Raw genomic sequence first — 22,521 nt, 5'->3', positions numbered from 1 at the left:
TTTCACAAATTATGGTTTATTTCATATTTCACAGCAACTCCTTCAGCAAGTGTGAGAAAATATGTTTCACTGCTTGCCTGCCTGGATATTAGCCCATGCCGCCTTGCAACTAGTATTGGATTTAATCCCATAATGATTGACAACAGTCTGAAACTCCCACCAGCCTGTTCTACCGTTTCCTTCACTATCCCTTATTTAGGTCTGATAAGAAGGCTGATCGCTGAAGAATCGATGCTTTGGAATTATGGTGCTGGAAGAGACTTTTGAGAGTCCAATGGACTGCAAGAAGATCAAACCTATCCATTCTTAAGGAAATCAGCCCTGAGTGCTCACTGGAAGGACAGATCCTGAAGCTGAGGCTCCAATACTTTGGCCACCTCATAAGAAGAGAAGACTCCCTGGAAAAGACCCTGATGCTGGGAAAGATGGAGGGCACAAGGAGAAGGGGATGACAGAGGATGAGATGGTTGGACAGTGTTCTCGAAGCTACCAGCATGAGTTTGACCAAACTGTGGGAGGCAGTGGAAGACAGGAGTGCCTGGCGTGCTCTGGTCCATGGGGTCACGAAGAGTCAGACATGACTAAACGACTAAACAACAACAATTTCATAGAAAGCCATGTACATTTCACCCAGTGCCCTCTCTCTGGTCTATCCTATAGCTTTAAGAGTTATGGAAAGCTATATTAATTTCACTGACCAGTGTTTTGTTTTGTTTTGTTTTGTTTTATTATAAAATGAAAATACTACTAAGTGTAGTAACACGGTGTGCTTATACACTTTTGATACATAGGGACACATGAACTTCTATATAAATTATACTGACAAGCCTTTTCTCCAATCTTGTCAGTTCTACTGACAGTGGAAGACAGTGGAAGTAAATGGCCATACCATAAATGCCAGTGAGCATGGAAAAGGTGGGAAAATTGGGTAAAATTGGGAGCTGTGCATTGCAATAGTGACCAAGAGAAACTTCTCTATGGAGACAAAAAATAACATGAGAAAAAGTTCTTCCTAAATGTGTGAAAGTCTGTTGGAAGGATGGTGGATAGAAGAAGTGCTTTTAGGGATAATGCATCTGTTCACAGGGCAACCAAAATTAAATGTGTTTAAAATGTGATTATAAACTGTCCTTCCTCCATGCACATCAATTTAAAAACCTGAAACATATACATTTTAAATTACATTTATAACAGAAGGAAGTCTCATAAGTGCTTTAAAGGGCACATGTGAAATCTGTCTGTTTCATAATTGTCATGTTTTAAATATCATTTTAAAAGACTGTAAAATTTCAGAAAGAGGAGTCTTTCTGAATGGGAATTACTATATCAAAGCATAGTTTAAAGGTTTTTTACAATTAAGGGTTGGGGGAGTTCTCCAAAATTACACTCTAAATGCAGAACGCCTTACTGCAGTAGTGTTTCATTGCTTTAACAATCTGTTATGCAATCTGGACACAGTTGGATTTGATGTCTTTGAAAAACCTCTTTCCACAGAAGTGCAGTTCTGCCCCACTTTTGCCTCTCAGCTTTTTGTCTCTCCTTAGGAAAAAAATCTGCCTTTCAAGAGTAGCATATATTCTGCTGTATCTGATAAAAATCAGTGGGATATTACTGATGTTTTGAAACATGTGAAACATCTATGTCTTGAGAAACAAAAAATATTTACGATTACTAAAATGTTATGAATGACCTGATTGGAAATACTTCCCTCTGAATAAGATTCAAAGTCTTCCATACTTTAATATAGATACTTTAACATAAACTGTATCCCATATTATACTTCCCTTCCTAACATTTTGTACACTGATAAACTGTTCTTGAAATCACACATATATTCCACAGAATTCACTGAACAAAGAAAGTGGGTATTAAAATACATAACCCAAAAATGCTCTTTTTAAAAAATGAAGAAAAGCAATCAATGGCCCTTCTGGAAAGAACATTTTGAGAAATGGATGCCCAAATATATTTCAAATTACAACAACAACAACAACAACAACAACAACAACAACAACAACAACATTTATATCCCGCCCACCCTGGGCAGCCTCCAACAAAATATTAAAATACAATGGTGTGTTAAACATTAAAAGCTTCCCTAAACTATGAAAATGAAATATCTATATTAATAAATTATCCTGTTTTTGTTGCAAAATGATGCTAAAAAATTCCACTTGCTGATGTGCAGATTTGAAAAATTATATTAAAAAATCAAAGTAGGGACTTGTGGTGCAAGTTGTCCTACCCAGGAAATCAATATTTACCCAAAGTTTGTATTAAAATCGGAAACATCATCTGTAATAATGATATTTGAACCTGCTTATCCTTGCATGGTCTTGTTGTTTAACTTCTCAACCAATCATAAATTTTCTACTGATCTCCTGTCACTGGAAGCATGGAAACACTGTGCCTTCAAACAATATCAAAAGCTAGCCTTTTTAAAAAAGAGACTTCAGGCTTAGACGAGATATTTCTGCCTCTGCTTGAGTACACAGAGTATTCTGTGCATCTCAAAAGCTTATTTCCAATTAGTTTACACACTATTGATAGCCCAGCAAATCCTAAATTTGGACTGACTCCTTCTTCTCTTTCAAGTGGAAGATAAATCAGTAATGAAGTATAAGCCTTTGTTGCCAGATTGTATCCATTTATATTCTTGATGCTCATCCTCACAAATAAAGGCCTGACATTTGTATCTGCATCTCTTGGTTAAAAGGTGCATATACTTCACACATTTGGAGGCAAGAACAAATACTATCTTTGTATGGCTGAAGAGTGGGACACAGGTGGCGTTGTGGGTTAAACCACAGAGCCTAGGGCTTGCCGATCAGAAGGTCAGCGGTTTGAATCCCCGCAACGGGGTGAGCTCCTGTTGCTCAGTCCCTGCTCCTGCCAACCTAGCAGTTCAAAAGCATGTCAAAGTGCAAGTAGATAAATAGGTACCACTCCGGCGGGAAAGTAAACGGCGTTTCCATGCACTGCTCTGGTTCGCCAGAAGCGGCTTAGTCATGCTGCCCACATGACCCGGAAGCTGTACGCTGGCTCCCTCGGCCAATAAAGCGAGTTGAGTGCCGCAACCCAGAGTCAGCCACGACTGGACCTAATGGTCAAGGGTCCCTTTACCTTTATGGCTGAAGAGTACCGCGTTTTCTTCTAATAAGGTATGGATGGTGGCAAACTAACATCTGGATGAACATCACACAACTACAGCTTCATGGAAGTCTTACAAAGAATTGTGTCCGACCAAAAATTGCAACGGCTGGTAAAACCCTAACAAAGGATTCTCCAGGCTTTTGCAGACGCTTCCACTTCCCATACCATTTTAGTTATTTTTCTTTTCAAATCCCCAAGTACTATTTAAGTTCCTTTGACATTGTTCTGACATTGTCATATGATCTCCATGGGCATACTTCACTAATTCTGCCTACAAGTAGTGAAAAATGTCGCTCAAAATATGTTCTCAAAACTGTACAGGTGCAACAGTCCAATCCTTAAAACAGATTCCCCCTCCCAAATTTACTTCTGAATCAGTTCACTATGTGCAATGCCCATCTGGCAAATTTGTAAGTGTGGCTGTGTATGTAGCAATTTGCAAGCACCACAGTAAATAGATCAGATAATTTGAAATGGTGAGGAAAACAAGGATAATGAAAAGCTTCATATGCAAAATATTGTTAAATCAGGGGTTGCCAACCTTTCCATGTCCATTTGCAAACTGGAGAGACTGGTGTTGGCACCGCAGGGCAAGGCACAAGCTATTCTATTGGCTACAAGATAATAATTCTTTTAAGCCAAATTTCAGTGTGGCATGGGGCTCTGTGGGAGTCAGGGAAGGGTGGTCCACTGCTGGTGACTTCCATGTTCACTTCACATAGAACTAATGTTCAAAAGTTAGCAAGGAGAATCATGCAGTTGAAGCTTGTTGAAAGGTATGGCAGTCTTTTTCTAAGACATTTACCTACAAGGTTTCAAGGACAGCATATTGCTGTGATGTACATGTACCACAGATGTACAAAGAAGTATGCTTAAACATAGCAGGAAGCAAGACACTGGAACTACGATAAATATGTTTGGGATCAGGGTTTAGATCCAAAATAAATATCCTCTTTGGAATGTCAGTGTGCCTATCTCATCCACAAGATGCAGAGTGTTATAATCCTTCAGAACTGCAATTTTATATCTCCCCCCAAAAAGATGAGAAATAGAAATGTGTTTCTTCTTGGTGTGTTTGTGGCTAACTAGCTTCCATTTTATACAGATTTCTCATTCCAAGATTTATGGTGGCTACTTGGCCCCTGTTCAATTTGGCCGTGAAATAAAAATATTAGCTCCTTAAATATGAAGTGGGATGGCTGAAAGCATATTTGCCTAATGCTCAGTATGCAATACTGCCATACTGAAGTTTGAGAAATAGCATAGGCACATTAACAGAGTTTAACCAGGATGGAGTATCGTGAATCAAGGAACATCCATTAGGTACTACTTTTGATGGCAACAGACCTATTCGTTTGAACTAGGGGACTTCTCCAGTTACGTATAAGGTAGAACATATGTATTTTAACATGAAAGGTCCCAAATTCAAGGAGGTCACATAGCAGTTGATGGGAAAGACCTCTGCTTTAGACATTGTAAAGCCATTGACTCTAAGAGTAGATAACCAAGTGGTATTATATATGGCAGTTTGCTCCAAGACGCCCAGATGACCCCTCCTTTGATAACATACCACTCTACAATTTTGTTGAGATTTTGGCTTGTATGACAGAATGTTGTTTCTTTACTTCCTGCTGAGCTTTCATTACAGCTTTCTGTGCCTGTCAGTGATGTTTTGAACTTTTTTCGGATACTTATTCTAGACCCTCCAAGTGTCCCTATTTTCAAGGGCCAGTCACAGATTTACAGAAGCTATCCTGGTTTCTGAATTGATCCTGGAATGTGCCACTTTTCCTTAAAGGTAAAGGTAAAGGGACCCCTGACCATTAAGTCCAGTCGTGGCCGACTCTGGGGTTGCAGCACTCATCTTGCTTTACTGGCCGAGGGAGCCGGCGTTTGACAGACAGCTTCCGGGTCATGTGGCCAGCATGACTAAGCCATTTCTGGTGAACCAGAGAAGCGCATGGAAACGCCGTTTACCTTCCCGCCGTAGCGGTACCTATTTATCTACTTGCACTTTGAGGTGCTTTTGAACTGCTAGGTTGGCAGGAGCAGGGACCGAGCAACAGGAGCTCATCCCGTCACGGGGATTCGAACCGCCGACCTTCTGATCAGCAAGTCCTAGGCTCCCTCTTTTCCTTAGGACATCCCTATTTTCATCAGAGAAATGTTGGAGGGTATGTTACTGTCTTATGGTACATTAGCAATGCAATCCTATGCATGTTGTCTCAGAAGTAAATCCCATTATGTTCAGTAGGCCATCAGTTAAATGTACAAAGAATCACAGCTCTGTTGCTTTTATTGAGACTGATTCCATCTTGAAAGTGAACGATAGTGACAAGAATAGAATTTATTTTTTTTTTCCTACTGAAGAAATAGTATTCGCAGGTTAGTAAATATTGCCAGACTTGTTGTAGAGATGTGTCACGCCTAGCTAACTGTGGCTGTAATAAAAGAAGCCCACATAGCCATTCAGGTGAAGGATTTCCTGTCACTAGAGGTCAGCATGAGCACAACATTAGATCAGTGTATACAGTACTAATCCCATCTTTAGAAAGCTTGCAGATCCTATTCTGGAAAACCTCACTTAAGGAAAACAACTTCAGTAGTCCTATGTCCTATGGACAGGGCAATTTTAATATGTCTATTTAGGAACTGGATATTGTATTGATCAGTACACCGCAACTCATAAATCGGTGAGTGATCTTATTTCAGTGCTTCAACTAGAGCAAAGGTATTTTGATCATATTTTAGGCAAATAAATAAATGTGTAAGAGTGGAAGATACCATTGCTTTTAAAGCTGGCTTCATTTGTTAGTTCTAAAATATTGTAAAAGTAAAAAGTATGACAATTCAGGAAAATAACTTCTGAATTCACCCATCAGCTTCAGCGGCACGGATTTGACTAAAACAACATGTAGGCTTGCAATGCTAAACTTTACACACATCTTTTTGTTAATTTAAATGTGAGGACCTTTGTACAGCCAACTTCTTTCTCACTATGTCTTCCTTAACTTGGAATGTTAGCTTTGGATTCCTCAGGTGGATCTATACGAACACTGATATCAGCTTGGACACCAAATTCATTTCAAAATGTTTGGCATCGTCAAAGCTGACAGCACCAGCACTAACCATGTATTGAACAGGGAAGGCCTCATGTACAGCAGCGTGCTTGCAACAAATTACTTCATACCAGGATTTCTGGAACTAAAATGCTTTTTTCTGACCACACCAAGAGCCTAGAACTGTGACACAAATTGTCCCGAATGCCCATAGGAAGCTCACAAGAGAGCATGACGGAAATTGCCATTCCATTTTGCATGCCCAAAGCATCAAGTACTCTGAAGTACACCGTCTCTGAATGTAGAGTGTTCTTTTAACTGTTAGCAATGGACAGATATGTCCTACGCTTGAACACATCTAATCCTTTCTTAGACAATGTTTTTCACCAGATAAATATTGGAGCAATTACATATAATCAACCAGTTTCACAAAACTGGCTTTGATGGATTTTGAGCCAGTGTAAAAAACAAGAATGTCTTCTCTCTATTAGCTGATTAAAAAATAAAATAAGTCATGCATTAAAGAACATGAGCAAAACACAGAACAAGATGGCAATTCTCAGAATCCTATAATTAGAAATAATTAGACTATTTAGTAATTTAGTTCCAAAATGCCTTGCCTATTGTTATAAACAGGTTATTGCATAGTCAGTGTGTTGTAGAGCAACCCAACAGTTCAGCCATTGTATCTTACACAGCTGCTTGGAGACTGAGGCGCCTTCATAAAAAAATAGTCAGTGGCAAAAATGAAAATGTATATTCAGAACTTATTATACAGACTCTCTAAACTTTCCAGTTTGACATTTTCATCTGTTTGCTTCAACATGTGATCACCTCTCATCTGCCAGAGACAAATTTGTCTATGAAGACAAACAGCAGCAAGGAATAAGAGGAATGTATACATATAGTAAGGAAAAGATGATGGTCTACTGTTTGGGAAAGTTATTGGACTTCTCTTCTAAAGGGTCATGATTAGGGAGAAAATAAATCAGCAAAACAGCTAATGCCATTTTTTAAAAGAATCCTATTGCCTACTCAAAGATAGAATTTACGGCATAGGGCCATAGATAGGGGACAATCAATGAGGTCCCCTCTAGATGTTACTGGGCTCCAATCAGCCCCAGCCACCATGGCCAACAATCTGGAATGATTGTAAATGTAGTCCTGAAACATCCTGAGGTTCCTATGTTGGCTACCCTGGCATACATTATCAAAAGATGCATTTTAACAGTTGGGAGACACTTCACGTTCATGCTTCCATCTCATAGTGACACCTAGTAATTTGTGTATAATGCAACACAACACAGAGGCAAAGCATGCCTTCCTAACCCATAGGCCATGCGGGCAAAGGTTTAAAAAACACCTAAGTTGCTTCCAAAAGCACACTGGCTTTTCAACAGTGAATTCTAGTTTACTGGCTGTCATGAGCATTTTAGCTTACACCTGAACCAATTAATTGTGGTGGAATCTACGCACATATATTTTTTTAAAAAAACAACCCGCTGTGAAAATCCTTTTTTAAAAAAAAAGTTTTGAAAAATACATTGAAGTTGGCGTGGCTCACTGCCACCATCTAGTGTCACGTTTGTATATTGCACTTTACAACACATTTAAAACGTTTTATTTGCAGCTGTATAGCTGAGTCCTATTTTTCTTCTTCATACTGCAGAAGCAAGATATCAACTTAAAGTGAGCGTTACTATAGGCAAGCAGATTAATGGATCTGGTTGCAGGAAACTTACGAGAGAATTCCTTCACATTGATTAATTTAGACATGAGTGGTTTCCTACTTTGCACCTGCACCTTTGCAATCCCGCTCCAGAAAGTGGCAGATTCTGTAGACTGTACCATCCATGAACAGTGCTCTCTACCTTTCCTATATGCCCTCTATATTCCAGTGCCACCATTTTGAGTAGAGCTGTGCAGAATTTTAAAAAACAAAAACCTCTTTAAATAGAGATTTAAAGATGCTCTCAAGGCAAATCTAAAAATAAAAATAAAAAAATGCAGCATAAGCACCGATAATTGGGAAACACTAGACTGCAAGCTGGGATGCGGGTGGCGCTGTGGTCTAAACCACAGAGCCTAGGGCTTGCCGATCAGAAGGTTGGCGGTTTGAATCCCTGCGACGGGGTGAGCTTCCGTTGCTCAGTCCCTGCTCCTGCCAACCTAGCAGTTCGAAAGCACGTCAAAGTGCAAGTAGATAAATAGGTACCGCTCCGGCAGGAAGGTAAACGGCATTTCCGTGTGCTGCTTTGGTTCGCCAGAAGTGGCTTAGTCATGCTGGCCACATGACCCAGAAGCTGTACGCCGGCTCCCTCGGCCAATAAAGTGAGATGAGCATTGCAACCCCAGTCGGTCACGACTGGACCTAATGGTCAGGGGTCCCTTTACCCTTTACCTAAGCAGAGGTTGGGTGGTCATCTGTCATGGGTGCTTTAGTTGTGATTCCTGCATTGCAGGAGATGGGACTAGGCAACCCTTGGGGTCCCTTCCAACTGTATAATTCTATAATTCTATGGTTCACTTACCCTAGCCCACTGCCCTGCTCACAGTTGTGAAGAATATTCTTATGTTATGAATGGTTTGCATCGCCATTAAGAAAAAGAGGTCAGAGTAGGTCAATATATATGTGGACTGTCCCTGGATCTTCTTCAAGTTCTCAAAGCTCTTAACCTAGATCAAGATTGTCATCTGAACTAGCCATATGTTTAACTGATAATCTGTCAATCAGCCCATCATTTGAAAAATAAGACTTGCACAAAAATGACAACTAGACATTCTGTTTTGGTGACTGTAACCTTGGTTTGAGGAGGTATTTGGCACCTAGATTATATATCTGAGTTTCTAACTAAAACCATCCTGTTTAGTTAGCCTTTCTGGCCACAAAAGGCTTTTAGATCCTGTACTGATATGTTTTGGTATTTTAAGTTTGTTATACTGAACTGTTTTTATTGCTCTGGTGATTTCTTAAGACTACAGCTAAACCCCTGATTAACCAACCATGCTGGTGATGTATCTGTGTGTGGTTGGATGGGGGAAGAAACAGCTCTGTCAACCTCCGCTGGCCTCCACCATGCCTCCAATGTAAAGCTCTTTCACGTTCTAAAAACATGGTGGGTAGATTTACTGCTGCTGAAATCCCCCCTACTGGTAGCCCATGGAAAGCTCCAAAGTTAGGCATTATGAGGGTAGACCCAGCCCAGGATCTACTGCAGGCTTCCTGAAATTCAGCCCTCCAGATGCTTTTGGCCTACAACTCCCATGATCTCTAGCTAGCAGGACCAGTGGTCAGGGATGCTGGGAACTGTAGCCTCAAAACATAGAATCATAGAATCATAGAATCATAGAGTTGGAAGAGACCACAAGGGCCATCAAGTCCAACCCCCTGCCAAGCAGGAAACACCATCAGAGCACTCCTGACATATGGATGTCAAGCCTCTGCTTAAAGACCTCCAAAGAAGGAGACTCCACCACACTCCTTGGCAGCAAATTCCACTGTCGAACAGCTCTTACTGTCAGGGCCGAGGTTGAGGAAGCCTGATCTACTGGAACTTGAGCCATCCCTACTGCCACCACTTGACAGCAATGTGCTGAATGTGAGCCTGGCCAGTATCCAAGCTCCAGGCTGGCGCAGCGAATAGCAGGGTTTTGCCTCCCAACCCAACCTCCATCCTGGTCAGTGTGAGCAATGGGGCTACAGATGCAGTACGGCTACACTGCTCCACCCTGGAATTAAGATTGCTCTGTAGTTGTTTTTAAAGCTATCCTGTGTCTTTTTGTATTCAGCTGCTATGGGCACTTCTCGTTGCCATCCTCACATTTATTTTTATTTTTTTTACAAGGTCGGTTCTAAATGTTTTTAATAAATAAATGCATTTTCGTGGAAATAAAGATGGTGGTTACAACTGGAGCTATCAAGAAGGCCAAACCGGGGCACTTATTCAGTGATGAGGACCATACAGTGGTACCTCGGGTTACATACGCTTCAGGTTACAAACTCCGCTTACCCAGAAATATTACCTCAGGTTAAGAACTTTGCTTCAGGATGAGAACAGAAATCGTGCAGCGGTGGCGCAGCGGCAGCAGGGGTCCCCATTAGCTAAATTGGTGCTTCAGGTTAAGAACAGTTTCAGGTTAAGTACGGACCTCCAGAACGAATTAAGTTCTTAACCCGAGGTACCACTGTATTGGTGTCAGACATTTGTCTGGCACCTCCAGATGGTAGTGCTAGGCCTGGCTGTGCCCATATTCACACATCCATCTCAATTGCAATTTTAAATTTTTGCCATGAATAGTTAGGATAGCACAAAGTATCTAGCTTTAGAACTTAACAGTAAGGCAAGCTTCTGTTTTTTTGTTTTTGTTGTTTAAAGAAACTGGGTGTCCCCCTCCCAACAGAAAGAGAATAAATCCAAAGAGACAGGGGGGGGGCAGGAAATTACTGAGCCCTTTGTAGTAACACCATTATCAGTATGAACAAAACGTTAAGACTGTGAGAACATATTAAACCATCTACTTTCTTAAACAAAGAGCCAGGAAGTTGTGACAAAGCCGTACTGCAGCAATACATGGAAGAATACATCGGTTCTCCATGGCAACAGAACTACTTGGTAACTGGAGTGAGCAAAAGCAACCACAGAATACTACAAAAAACAGGCATAGTCATCTATATTGCTGCACTGTAACATGCTTTGGCACACTTCTAAGAAAAGAATGAAGAGGCTTCCCCACAAGGAAAACTGGTTTTCTATATTCACCCATCATCAAAGAAGAAATCAATCAGCTTTTTCAAATTTGTGCACCAACAAAATATTCTGTTTATTTTCCCCACCGTGCTAAATGCCATACATTTCCAGCACATGCAGAATAGCTTTTGCCTCGCCTCCTTGCATAAAAATAGCACTTGTTGGTTTCAGTTCTATTCTCAGCAAAACTGCTCCAGAGACTGCATCTAAGTGAGATTGCTTACAATTTTTCTGTTTAGATTTCATTGCAGGATTTCCATCAATAAGCAAAAAAATAAAATAAAAAAATAAAAACCAATGAAGGTTCATATATAAGGAGTTGGCATTTCATTTCAGGTTTCCACCCCCACCCCCCGTTTTTTCAGTACTCCTGGGTTAGAAAATTCACCTAACCATAGCAATTTATCTAAATTTTATTTAAGCCAGCATAGCAAAAGTGATTATATGATCATTATCCCTTTTTGCCCACATTGCACATTTATGGTATCATCATCTTGACATGCACATTCACTGCAACTTAAGTACTTCAAAAAAAAAAAAACAACCAGCTTTCACCCCTGCATTCTATTATAACAGCTGGTGAACCCAGCATCTGGTGGGGGACAGATAGTCCTCTTGTACATTTCTGATTGCGGACTGTGGTAAGCAAGCTTCTTGGCGTGGTTTGGTTTTGGATATATTCAAGATGAACTTGCAACAAACAAGCCACACTGCATTTTTAAAAGTGTATTTTATGCTTACTATTCTACACCTCACAACAACTGTAATGGTTTCATAAGAACCAGTAAGTCATTCATTTTAATGTAAAGGGATCTGTGTCTTTGGTACACCGGGGAAGGGAACCTGTGGTCCTTCAGGTAATGTTTCACGCCAACTCCTGTGAGCCCCACCAGCATGATTAAAGGTGAGGAATGAAAGCAGTAACATCTGGAAGGCCACATGAGTGTTCGTGCTCAGGTCAAGTGCAGTGAGGGCCATATATCTTGAGTGTCACCATTGCTTCATGAGAATTAAGAGCGACTCTGCAGCTGTGTGTTGCAAGGGAGGAATTGATAGTGGTGGTGGGCAACTATCTTTGAGGGAAGCTTTAGTCATCTTCACATTGAGGAACTCCTGATCAACTTCTGAGGAACACTAAGATTCCTTGGAACCATTTGAAAACTACTTAAAGCTGGGGTAGATTATCTTGTTTCAGCTAACTGTGCCTCGGCTGCTTTGCTTTTGATCCTTGCACAAGGATGAAGAACAACAGCTGGAGCCCTTTTGTGCTCAAAGACTCTTCTGCTGGCTGCAACTGTATTCGCTGCTTCCCTCCCCCCTTTGCTTTGCTTTTGGGGATGACTGCTGTTTCCAGGGCTGCCATCAACAGTCAGCCTTGCCTTGATTTGAGAGCTGCTTGGGCCAGAGGCTGGTGTGGAAAGGGCAGGAGTGGAAACACTTTGAAGCTGGAAGCTGAGTTTATTTGTCTTGCTCCTGTCACCCTGCAGGTAGGTAGGTAGGTATGTATTCATGTATGTATGTATCTGAGAGCTGCTTGAGGAAGAGGTGAGAGCCAAAGGGCTCTTGTTCTGTAGATCTTTACCTATGGGGCCTGTGACAAGAATCTGAGGAACCTGATGCTTTGACACCGAGCTCTGCAGTTCTAGCTCAAAATACTTTTGATCTTGAATCTATGGCAGTGTTTCCCAACCTTTTTTGGGCAAAGGCACACTTGTTTGATGAAAAAAATCTCGAGGCACACCACCATTACAGCCCCATGACGTCAGCGCGCAGCGTCACGCCGGGAGGGACGCACGAAAGTGTAAGTTTCAATTTTTTTCCCTCCCCCTTGCCGGGGAACCTCCAAGCTTTGGGGGGGGGGAGGAGGCAGCAAAGCGAGGCAGGAAGGAGAGCGCGGCTTGGCTGGGTGAGCTTTGGCAGGGGCAGGGAATGAGAGCCGCGAGGCGGGCGCTGCGGACGGAGGCGCTGCCCGCCGAACTCGCAGGCAGGCAGACGGCGAGAGCCCCGCGCTGGGCGGCCTCTCCTCGCCGCCACCGCCCCGCCTCTCGCCGCCCGACTCGCCCGCCTCCCTCCAGGCAACATCTCGCGGCACACCAGGCAACATCTCACGGCACACTAGTGTGCCGCGGAACAGTGGTTGGGAAACACTGATCTATGGCACAAGCAGCTCTGTGTCCTCAAGATGAAAGAGGTTTGGGTAACCTAAACATCTTGCTGTGGATAAACAAGTCCCACAGGATTGGAAGGGGGAGTGACCTAGTTGAACAGTCTGTGCCATTAGCTATTATGTTTATACACTATTAACCATTGTAATTGATGGAGGCAATTGAATAGCAAGAGATAGGTTGCCATTAAGAAAGTTTAGCTTTTTAAAAAGAAAAAAGAAAAGTTGTTTGACATCTAGGAGAAAGATGGACATGTAAACAATTTGCAGGAGCCATTTCCAAATTTCACCCTCTTTCTTTCTGAGCTAAAGCAAAGGTAACCCATAACAGAGCTGCCATTTATTGACCTTAACAAATGCTTATAAAGGAACAAAACCACACTGTTATTTCACCATGATGTTATTGGGAATCCTTCCAATGATTTCAGTGGCGGTTTAATGGTCAGAGGCTTGACCCCTGTATAATACAAAGTACCCACATCAGACCCTTGGGGTGATTATACTATTTATACAGGATTACTCAGCTGTAATGATCTCCTGTGCAGTCAAAACCAAATAGATGTACCTTTCCCTGTTTATTTGTTTTGTAACATAAAAACCCTTAGTAAAAACTATTATCTTTAAAAAAAAACAATCAAAATAATGCAGGCTATGAACAAAATGGCAAACATCAAATGCTACAAAGTTGTCACACTTTCAGAAATATAAACAGATTCAATTTTCCTAAACCTAGTATCAAAATAGTAGACACTATTTGGGTTGAAGAACAGGTCAATATTCTCAGGCAAAATTATCAACATGTTAAGCACCAGAATTCTAATTACCCAATGAGGTCTTTTGTTTTTCAAAATGAAGTGTTATTCATTACCTCCTAATCCAGGTCTCAGACGATTATCATAACCATCCAGAAGCCTATCTAGAATTCTTGTAAAGATGGTGATGTTATTTTTTGCTTCATCTTCATTGGGGTCAACCGATGATGATCTAAACAGACATTTAAAAAAAAATGTTAAATATGTTCTATGTACATTTACTACACTGTTAGTATTTATTAGCTCTGAATATTCTGTATATGCATTTAATACAAATTATTTGAAGATGCCACCCTTTTCTTAGCAAATAATCAACATTCTTTAGCTTTTCATTTTTAGGACCCAACTTTAGCCACCACACTTCATCATGTGAGCAATGTTAATATTTACCATTTCCCTTTTCTTATTCATTCACCATGTCCTTCTCTGTTTTAGGTATGCTTGCTTCCTCAGCCAAGCCTATCCAAAACTTTCCTACTAGATATTTAAATTCCCACCCCAGCTGGGTATGCTTTTTCTCTTTCTTCCAATTTCTTCTCTGGCAATCAAAGAAAATAAAGTGGCTGACCACTGTTGGAGGCAGAATTCCGGCCAACTTGGACCCTTGGTATGATCTAGCAAGGCAACATGTGTGTTTGTGTGTGTGCGTGTGTTTAAAAAACTTAAAACAAATGAAAATAGTGGCAAAATCACTGGTGCAACCCATATCACTTTTGTCCACTTCCTTACAACTTCTCTGAGAATTGATTACAAGCCAACACTTGAAATAAGTGCTGCAAACAAGAGATGCATCCAGTTGTATTTACCTGCAATACCTGAAGCACATAGTAAGGTGAAACCTGTAACAGCAAACTCAAGAGTAGATCTTTGTCCACTAAGCCCAATACACCATGGAGCACAGGAAGTTGCCTTATATGGAGTCAGGTCATTGGTCCATCTAGCTCAATGGTGTCTGCCCTGACTGGGGATTCTGCCATCCCCAATCTAGAGATACGTACAGGGATTGAACCTTCTGCATAAAGTAGATGCTCTACTGCTAAGCCACAGCTCTTCTAATAAAAGTTCAGGTCCTTCCAAGAATTGGATCACTGTCAGTCAGGACCTCCTGCTACCCACTTCCTTTCCCAAGAAACCTTGTAGCAAAGCAGGGAACGAACACTGGAAAGAATTAGCCGGTAGGGACCTTATTGGACTCATAGGCCTTGATGCATTCACTGAGTGACAAGGCCTTGGAAACAATTCATATGCATCCCAATGACACAGGTTGCAAACTGTAAGGTCTTTGCCATTGACACCTGCTATTGGTGCTCCTTCACAAGGCAATGGAGAAATATAAATATATTTGGGAAAGTGGGGCGGACCAGCAGGTAATATTTACATGCTTATTTTTTCTATAAAAAGTTTTTAAAAAATAAAACAGAACTGCAATGTAACTGGGGCACATACATTTGTTGATGAGAAAGACATAAAATACTGGAATTTCGGAAAAGACTGGGGAATTCTGGTTTTCTTCATTATGGTTAAATACAATTGTACCGTTAAATACAATTAAACAAAATACTGCAGCTATTTCTTTATAATGAACGCCTGCATGGGAAGGAATATCAGGATGTGAAAAGCATGGTCTTCATCCTGGACCACCTTTGCCATCTTCTGAGAAGGCATTCTGACTATGCTTTCACTCAGTGACCATGTAGCACACAAGACATGGAGAGAAGCTGTCGTGATAAAACTGGCTTCTGATGTTTGTAAATCATGGGTAGTTGCAATGAGACAGAAAAGCAGCAAACCACAAGAGAGTCTAAAATATGTATGGATCTTAAAACAAATCCTGTTAAATTATTGTAGCGGTTGTGGTAAAAATATTAATTCAACGGATTTCCAGGATAATAAACATTGGGGGCAAAGAAGAAGGAAAAGCTTAAAATTCAGTTTTGAAGATGCCATGGAGAAAAAAAGGAATGAAAAGTAATCCGATCCTCCTTCACCCCATTCTGAAAAGCAGCAGCAAACACAGTGACTTCCTTCATTTGTTGTCCACTTAAGACTGGTGCTGAAAAGCGAATGTCTCTTAAACTGGGAAAATCCAAACCAAGGCCCTGTTGTATTTCTTTGGACGTCAGTTCTGCTCCCTGTATGGATCTTTCCCATGAACCTTATAGTAACAACCAAATTTTTGCTTCAAATTTATGATGCTTAGATGCCCCTTTCATACAAGTTCCAAATATTCAGCTAGCATAAAAAGAATATGATATACATTGTCTTTCCCCAACAATCTACAGTTATTTCTGACATTTGGTTTTTTTGAATGCATGATTAATGCTATCCTCCTTCTGAGGCAATTTCTGTAATGTGAGCACAGTCTGAACTAAAACAAAGTAAATAATCAAGTAAAACAATGCTACTTTTATATGGATAAAACATTATTGAGAAATTAAGAAAATAGGAATATTCAACAACATGGACAAAGCATTTAAATGTTTATGGGTTGTTGTTTTTTGCAGTTTGTGGTATTTCAGGAACCTTCGCTTACAAGTAATTATTTGACTTTAGTATTTCACATGTGAGCTGTCAATAAGATTTAAAATACTATTGTTAGCACTTGCATGTTGTATACAAGCAGATATTTTTACCAGTATTAAAGAAATACTAGTTTTGTAAGCAAATTATTAGATAAAAACTAACACTGATATTCCTATCAGAGTCTAATCCTGAAAATTATAGAAGAATGTAGTAGTCTTTAGGTACACATGTTGACTCATTGGCAGCAATGAGACTTACTCACTTGAGTAAAAGGACCAGGCCCACTGTGGCTTAACTAATACTGCAGCATCCTTGCTGGCTAGATAAACCGAAAACATCAAAACCTCAAAGCAGCATTTAATTCTAGCCACTGAAATATATCGCCAATTACTTGGCTAAAATTGGATGCATTGCTTTTCACTATCAGATGAGTTTCTTATGATTTTGAGGAAAATAAAATGCAAAAATATGTTATAGTCAGAATGCTACTGCAGCCCAAGCTGTGATCTATGAGCAAAATGAAGTTAGAAATCATCATTAATTGGATGCATAGAGGTGCCAGGTAAAACCAAACCTAAGCATGCATTTTAAGTTGCCTTTTATAATGCCATCATTTTAGATATATAGTTTATTAAGCAACATCAAAAGTTGATTAATGAATCAGGTTATTGTTTTATTTTATGGGATTGTGGAATTGTATACTATCTCCACCTAGAGGTTTAAATATTAAATGTCTCCGTGTTCTGTTATGTTGACCAAAAATACTCCCCATTCCAACCCACGTCCACATGCAAAATATCCCATTATCTTCAGTGTTTTGGTTTCTTTCCTGTTCCTTATTCTCCATGAGGACTGGCGTGATATAACTAGAGTGACACAATGACTCCAGAAAACATTGCATAGCTTCAAAGGCTGCACAGAAAGATTGTACAGTGCTCTTCTTTCCAGAGGCATCACGAAAACTGTCATTTGGCTTTTAGAAAGACTTGTTTGACACAAGTTATTAACATTTCAACAACCTCAGGACTTCCTCCTTTACTTCACCTGTGCTGCGTACCAACTGATCTTATATTTAAAGAACAGCTTTCTTGCCCAAACCCCAGTGTATATGAGCGGCACTAACTAGCAGCAAACAAGGCAATCTCTGTTGCCGTTGATCAAGAAGCAGAACCTCCTCTCACCTTGCAGAGAAGCACGCCAACAAAACGAGAACCAACTGCATCATGTAGAACATCAGTTTCCTCTTCATAGCTGCTTCCTTTCCTCTTCCTAGCGATGTAAGAGGAGGAAGAGAGAGAGAGAGAAAACACTTGGCTTTGAATCAGTTCCCAACCAAGCGATGCCTTCAATTCAACCCGACAAAAAGATGCCACTTCAATGAAGACTTTGGACCCATGGGTCGCTGAAGCACTCCCCCGCTTAAAAAAAACAACAACCACCCCACACTAACAAGTTATTACATCTCCGTCCTCCTCCCAGATCATGTGTTGTTCTACATGCAGTGCATAATCAAAACTGACATATGAGCAGATGCAGCAAATGTTGCTGTTCCTCCTCACTCCCATGCAATAGAAAGAAATCCAAGACTTCCCCCTATCTTTTTCTTATATATTAAAAAAAGTCCATCAGTAATTCCTCGGTTGGTTTCGCTACATCTTCAAGCAAAAATTTTGTTAGGAAGATGTGGCAGGTGGGGGGGGGGGTTGGAGAGAGGCATTTGCAAAGGGGTTCACTGACACTGCCGTGAACCGAGGCAGCCCAGCTCTTTCCGAATGCTGAACATGTTTGACAGCTGCTTAAAGATAATAACTGCCACAGTCACGGAGATAGATGTCCAGAGAGAGAATTCATAGAGAGGCGGAATTCGCAAACAACAACAACGAAAACAGTCGCGGCGCAGCGCAAAGTTGCAGAAGCCTCCTCTCCCCCCCCCCAGCTTCCAAATGTCTCACTCAAATAGGCTGAAGGGGGGAGGAAAGGTTCAAAGCCAAAGCATCCTCTATCACCCCCCTCCCTCTCCCCAATGCAAACCACCCATAATCACACATCTCCTTTTCATTCTGGTACATACCCCTGGAAACCACTCATTCCAAGGGAGGGGAGGGAGAGGGACAGAGAGAAGAAGAAGGGAGGGAGAGCAAGTAGGGAGCCTACCTTGGGAGCACCAGGAGGCGCTCAAAGGAGCAGCCAAAACATAAAGGATAATAATAATATTAATAAGGACTTGGCGAGCTTGAGGAGGGAGTCCTCCCTAGCGAGGCTCTGGAGAGTGGGGGGGGGGGAGCTCAAGAAGAAGGAAACTTGGCAGAGGGAGGGGGGAGGCTTCCAGACGACTGCAGCAGCCCCTGCGAAGAGAAGCGGACCCAGAGCAGCGGTGTGTTTGCGTGTGTGTGCATGTGCGCGCGCGCGCAAAGCAGGCGAGCAGTAGCGCGAGGCGGGCGTAGAGCAGCAGCAGCAGTCAGTCAGTCAGTCAGTCCGGGGTATATGGGTATGTCTCTCTCTCTCTCTCTCTCTGCGTGTGTGCGACCGCGTGCGTGTGCGTGTGTGTGAGGGAGTGAGGGCGAGCGCGCCAAACGCGTGCTCGCGCAGGCAGCGGATGCAGCTGGCACGCGCCCCCGGGGGCTCCAGCGAGGAAAGGCGGGAGGAGGAGGGTGCGTGGCGTGGGGGGGGGGGGACGGGGACAGTGAGGGGGCGGAGCCGCAGAGAGAGGGAGAGACACCGTGAGGGGAAAGAGCCGTTTGTGGTCCACCGGTGCCACTGCTGCTGCAGCTGGAGCACCGCGGGGCAGGAGGAGCCCCGAGGCACCCGGGAGCGGGGCGTGGGCTCGGCCGGGCCCTAACGCAGGGCGTCGTATCGTGTCTCCCCCCCCCCCCGCCTTCCTCCTTGCCTAGCAACCGGGCGGCGGTGGAGTCGCCGTCTGGCAGGGCTTTTTTTTTGGTGGGGGTGGTCTTTTTTCGTTGTGAGGTAGACGCCTCCGCGGCGTGCGTGGTTCTAGCTCGCGTGGCAACGGCCCGGCCTGAGGCGAGCGTCGTCTCCCCGTGAGGGAAGGAGGAAGCAGCCGGCGCCGTTCCCACCCCCCACTCCTCCTCATTTAGCCCGTGGCAAAGCGGGCAGAGGCAGCGGGGTTAACCTCCCAGGGGGAGGGGGGAGAGATGGGGAGGCCTGTGGGGAGAGTTGCGCTCCCCACCGCTGCCCAATTGCAGCTGCTCGCCCCGCACCCCCAGCCCCCTTGGCGCTTGCTCGGCTGCTTCCTCGCGCATCCCTTTTTTGGCTGATCCATCCAGACAGGTTACTGCAATCCCGGCCGGCCGCTCACACACCCAAGAAACGTGCTCTTCCCAGAAGTTTGCATCGGCACGAGATTTGGGGCGGGGGGGGGGAGAGAGAAGCTGGCTGGGGGGAGAGACACGTCCCTCTCCGTGCCTGCTTTGCACTAGCAGCAGTTGCTGGAGATGTTGGAGAATAGATGGGCTGGAGGAGGAGGAGGCGGCTGGGGCTGTTGCTTAATTTAGCCTTTCACTTGTCAGATCCATGTGCACCAGAGAAGCTGTTTCAGGCTCTCTGGGTCTCCGCCACCCTGTTCTCCTCTGCTGTGCCTCTCTTTGATCTCGCTCCTCTGGAGTCTCGGTGTGTTTTGTGTGTTTTTTTCCCCCAGGTGATGAAATGCAAACGAGGGGAAAGTGGGTCTTGCTTGCAGCAATGTAGACTGGCATTCATAAGGTGCACGCAGAAGGGGGGTGGGTGAGCAAAGTATAGAAAGAGCTGCTTCCATTGCCTCTCTCATTCATCCCCCCAACAGCATAACAGGAAGCTGTAAAACATGCTGGTGGTGAGAGAACACAAGACTTAAAAAAAGAAGTATTTCCCCATAAAAAACAGGTCATTATGACCTCCATAAGTGCTGCTGATTCTTCATCAATCTAGTAAACCATGAATATTGTATAAAATGGAATAATATTGTTGCACCCCACCACAATCTCTGAGTGGTGCAGGATTCCAGGGGTTCCAGGTGCATTTTACCCAGGGTTTGTGCTTCCTTTTGGAAATGAGGCACAGTGGAGACTATGGTGTCTTTATGAAACATGGTTTATTTAAACATACAGTGGAACCTCGGGTTGTGGACATAATCTGTGACTGAGCAATGTCCGCAACCCGCAGCATTCGCAAGCTGAAGCGCTGTGTCTGCACAGTCACCGGAACGATTTGTCACTTCTGCGCATGTGTGAAGCGCGATCTAGCACTTCTGTGCATGCACAAGCGGCGAAACCCAGAAGTAACCCATTCCGGTACTTCCAGGTTTCCCACAGTCCACAACCTGAAAACACATAAACTGAAGCGGGCGAAACATGAGGTATGACTGCATATACAACTTATGATGGAGGGGTTCACAGCATTAACACCCAAAAAGGGTCTTGCTTATCCAATAGTTGCAGTCTTGAATCCAAACAGAAATCAGCCATGGTACTCTTGACCTTCTACTCCAGCTTACTGCCTTTTACAACCAGCAGTTTTTTGCTTTCGGCTTCTACCTGACACCAGCAAAAACTCCAAGGACTCTCAGCTTTTGTCTTTTTAACTAACTAACTAACCAGGTGCCCCTCCTATTTGTCCAGTCACAAAGCCCCTCTCATGTAGCTTTCTCAATGGGCCATTACCTTCCTTTTGTCTTCTGAATGGATCATCTCCCATGCCATTACCTCTTCAAGAAAATGGCCTGACTTATAGTTTAACCTTTGCTAAATCCAGGGGTTCAGTGTTTGGTACCCAGAAACTCACAACAGGTGGGGAGTCTAAAACCCATAACACAGGGAAGTCTAGCACACACAAGCTCATAATAAAATATCCCCTTTTAAACTTGGATGCAATCCCCTCAGTGCCTTTAAGTCAAGAGCAACAAGTTTGGATGCAGCAGGAATTAATTCTTATTAATGCTCCTTAGCTTTTGTGTTATGTGTCCCTATACCAGAAGCCTCAAAGCCAAGGATAGGGAATTGGGAGTTCTTGGTAGTAAAAGAGAATTCAGAAATATTATATAGTGTGTATATCAGAAACTGAGTATCAGTGAGATACAGCTGTGCCTCAATATGAAATCTATTGAAAGAAGTGTGAAGTGCATATTAAAGGAAGTATAGCTCTGTGTGTCAAAGGGTATGTGGAATCCCATAAAAGGGAACAAATACCATTATGTGATCTTCATGGGTGGAAATACTAAGCCTAAAAAATAATATAGTACTGGAAACATATTATTGCCCCCTAACCCAATCTCTCAAGGTGGTGTCACTGTGGAGAAAAATATTAGGGAGGTAACTAAATAAGAAATAATGGGTGGCTTCAACTACCCACATGTTGAGTAAATGTTCATTCATGTTATGGCAAGCAGACAACATTTCTAGATTGGACAACATACAGTATGAGTTCTCCATAGAACAGTGACTTATGGAGCTAATGAGAGGAAGAGATATTCCTTGACATAATCTTAACTACGACCAGGGTCTGGTACTGAAATGTACATGTAACCAGTTACTTAGGAATGATGAGCATAGTACTGTCAAGTTCAACATATATGTAAATGGAAAATAATCCAGGAACTCTAGCATTATACCTTCTTAAAAAAATTAAAAGAGGGAACACCAGCTTCTTTTTTGGCTCAGATGTTAGTGTTTATTAAAGCAAACATTTGATAGGGTAGGCCAAAAAGCTTTCGAACTTCACAGAACTGTTCACGGAGAGGCGGGTTGGGGGGAAAGGCTCTGTGCTGCTCAAAGATTTACTACCCGCCACTGATTCCAATAAAACATCATTTGAATTACATTGGATTCCTTTTGTATTTTGCATTGACTCCTATCTTATTATTGTATCTGTATGCTGCTGTGATTATGATTATAGTTTAGAATTCTAATTCTTTCCCCCCCTTCTGTTTAAGAACAGTTTAAGGCTTTCCATATCAAAGAAAAGGTCTTTAATATGAAGGAACAGTTGAAAGGAAGGAGACTGAAAGTGTTAGGATACTTAAATCTCTTCAGAATGGTTGAAGGCTATTTAAACAGTATTAGAAAAGGTAA

At 42.4% G+C, this 22,521-nt stretch overlaps 1 protein-coding gene and 1 long non-coding RNA gene across 3 annotated transcripts in view; one reads left to right on the top strand and one right to left on the bottom strand.

Annotated features, from left to right (window-relative positions):
* The window catches only part of GABRA2 (gamma-aminobutyric acid type A receptor subunit alpha2), a 74,355-nt gene extending 55,273 nt beyond the window's left edge, over nucleotides 1–19,082 (bottom strand). Inside the window, exons 1-3 of one of the 2 annotated variants that reach the window (XM_081208965.1) lie at nucleotides 18,614–19,082; nucleotides 17,641–17,728; nucleotides 13,993–14,108 (exon numbers count right to left, since the gene is read on the bottom strand). In XM_081208965.1, coding sequence (XP_081065091.1) covers nucleotides 13,993–14,108; nucleotides 17,641–17,708 — 184 coding nt within the window. In that variant the 5' untranslated portion in view covers nucleotides 17,709–17,728; nucleotides 18,614–19,082. Of the gene's footprint in view, nucleotides 1–13,992; nucleotides 14,109–17,640; nucleotides 18,388–18,613 lie in introns of those variants that run through there. The other variant, XM_081208966.1, reaches the window with a different exon arrangement.
* Nucleotides 1–22,521, top strand: part of LOC308595210 — a 173,604-nt gene that overhangs the window by 2,771 nt on the left and 148,312 nt on the right. The window lies entirely within an intron of this gene.

This window comes from Podarcis bocagei, assembly GCF_964188305.1.
Source record: "Podarcis bocagei genome assembly, chromosome: 9".
Lineage (NCBI taxonomy): Eukaryota > Metazoa > Chordata > Lepidosauria > Squamata > Lacertidae > Podarcis > Podarcis bocagei.
Note: the sequence above shows the minus strand (reverse complement) of the source record. Positions and strands in the feature narration are given on the sequence as shown.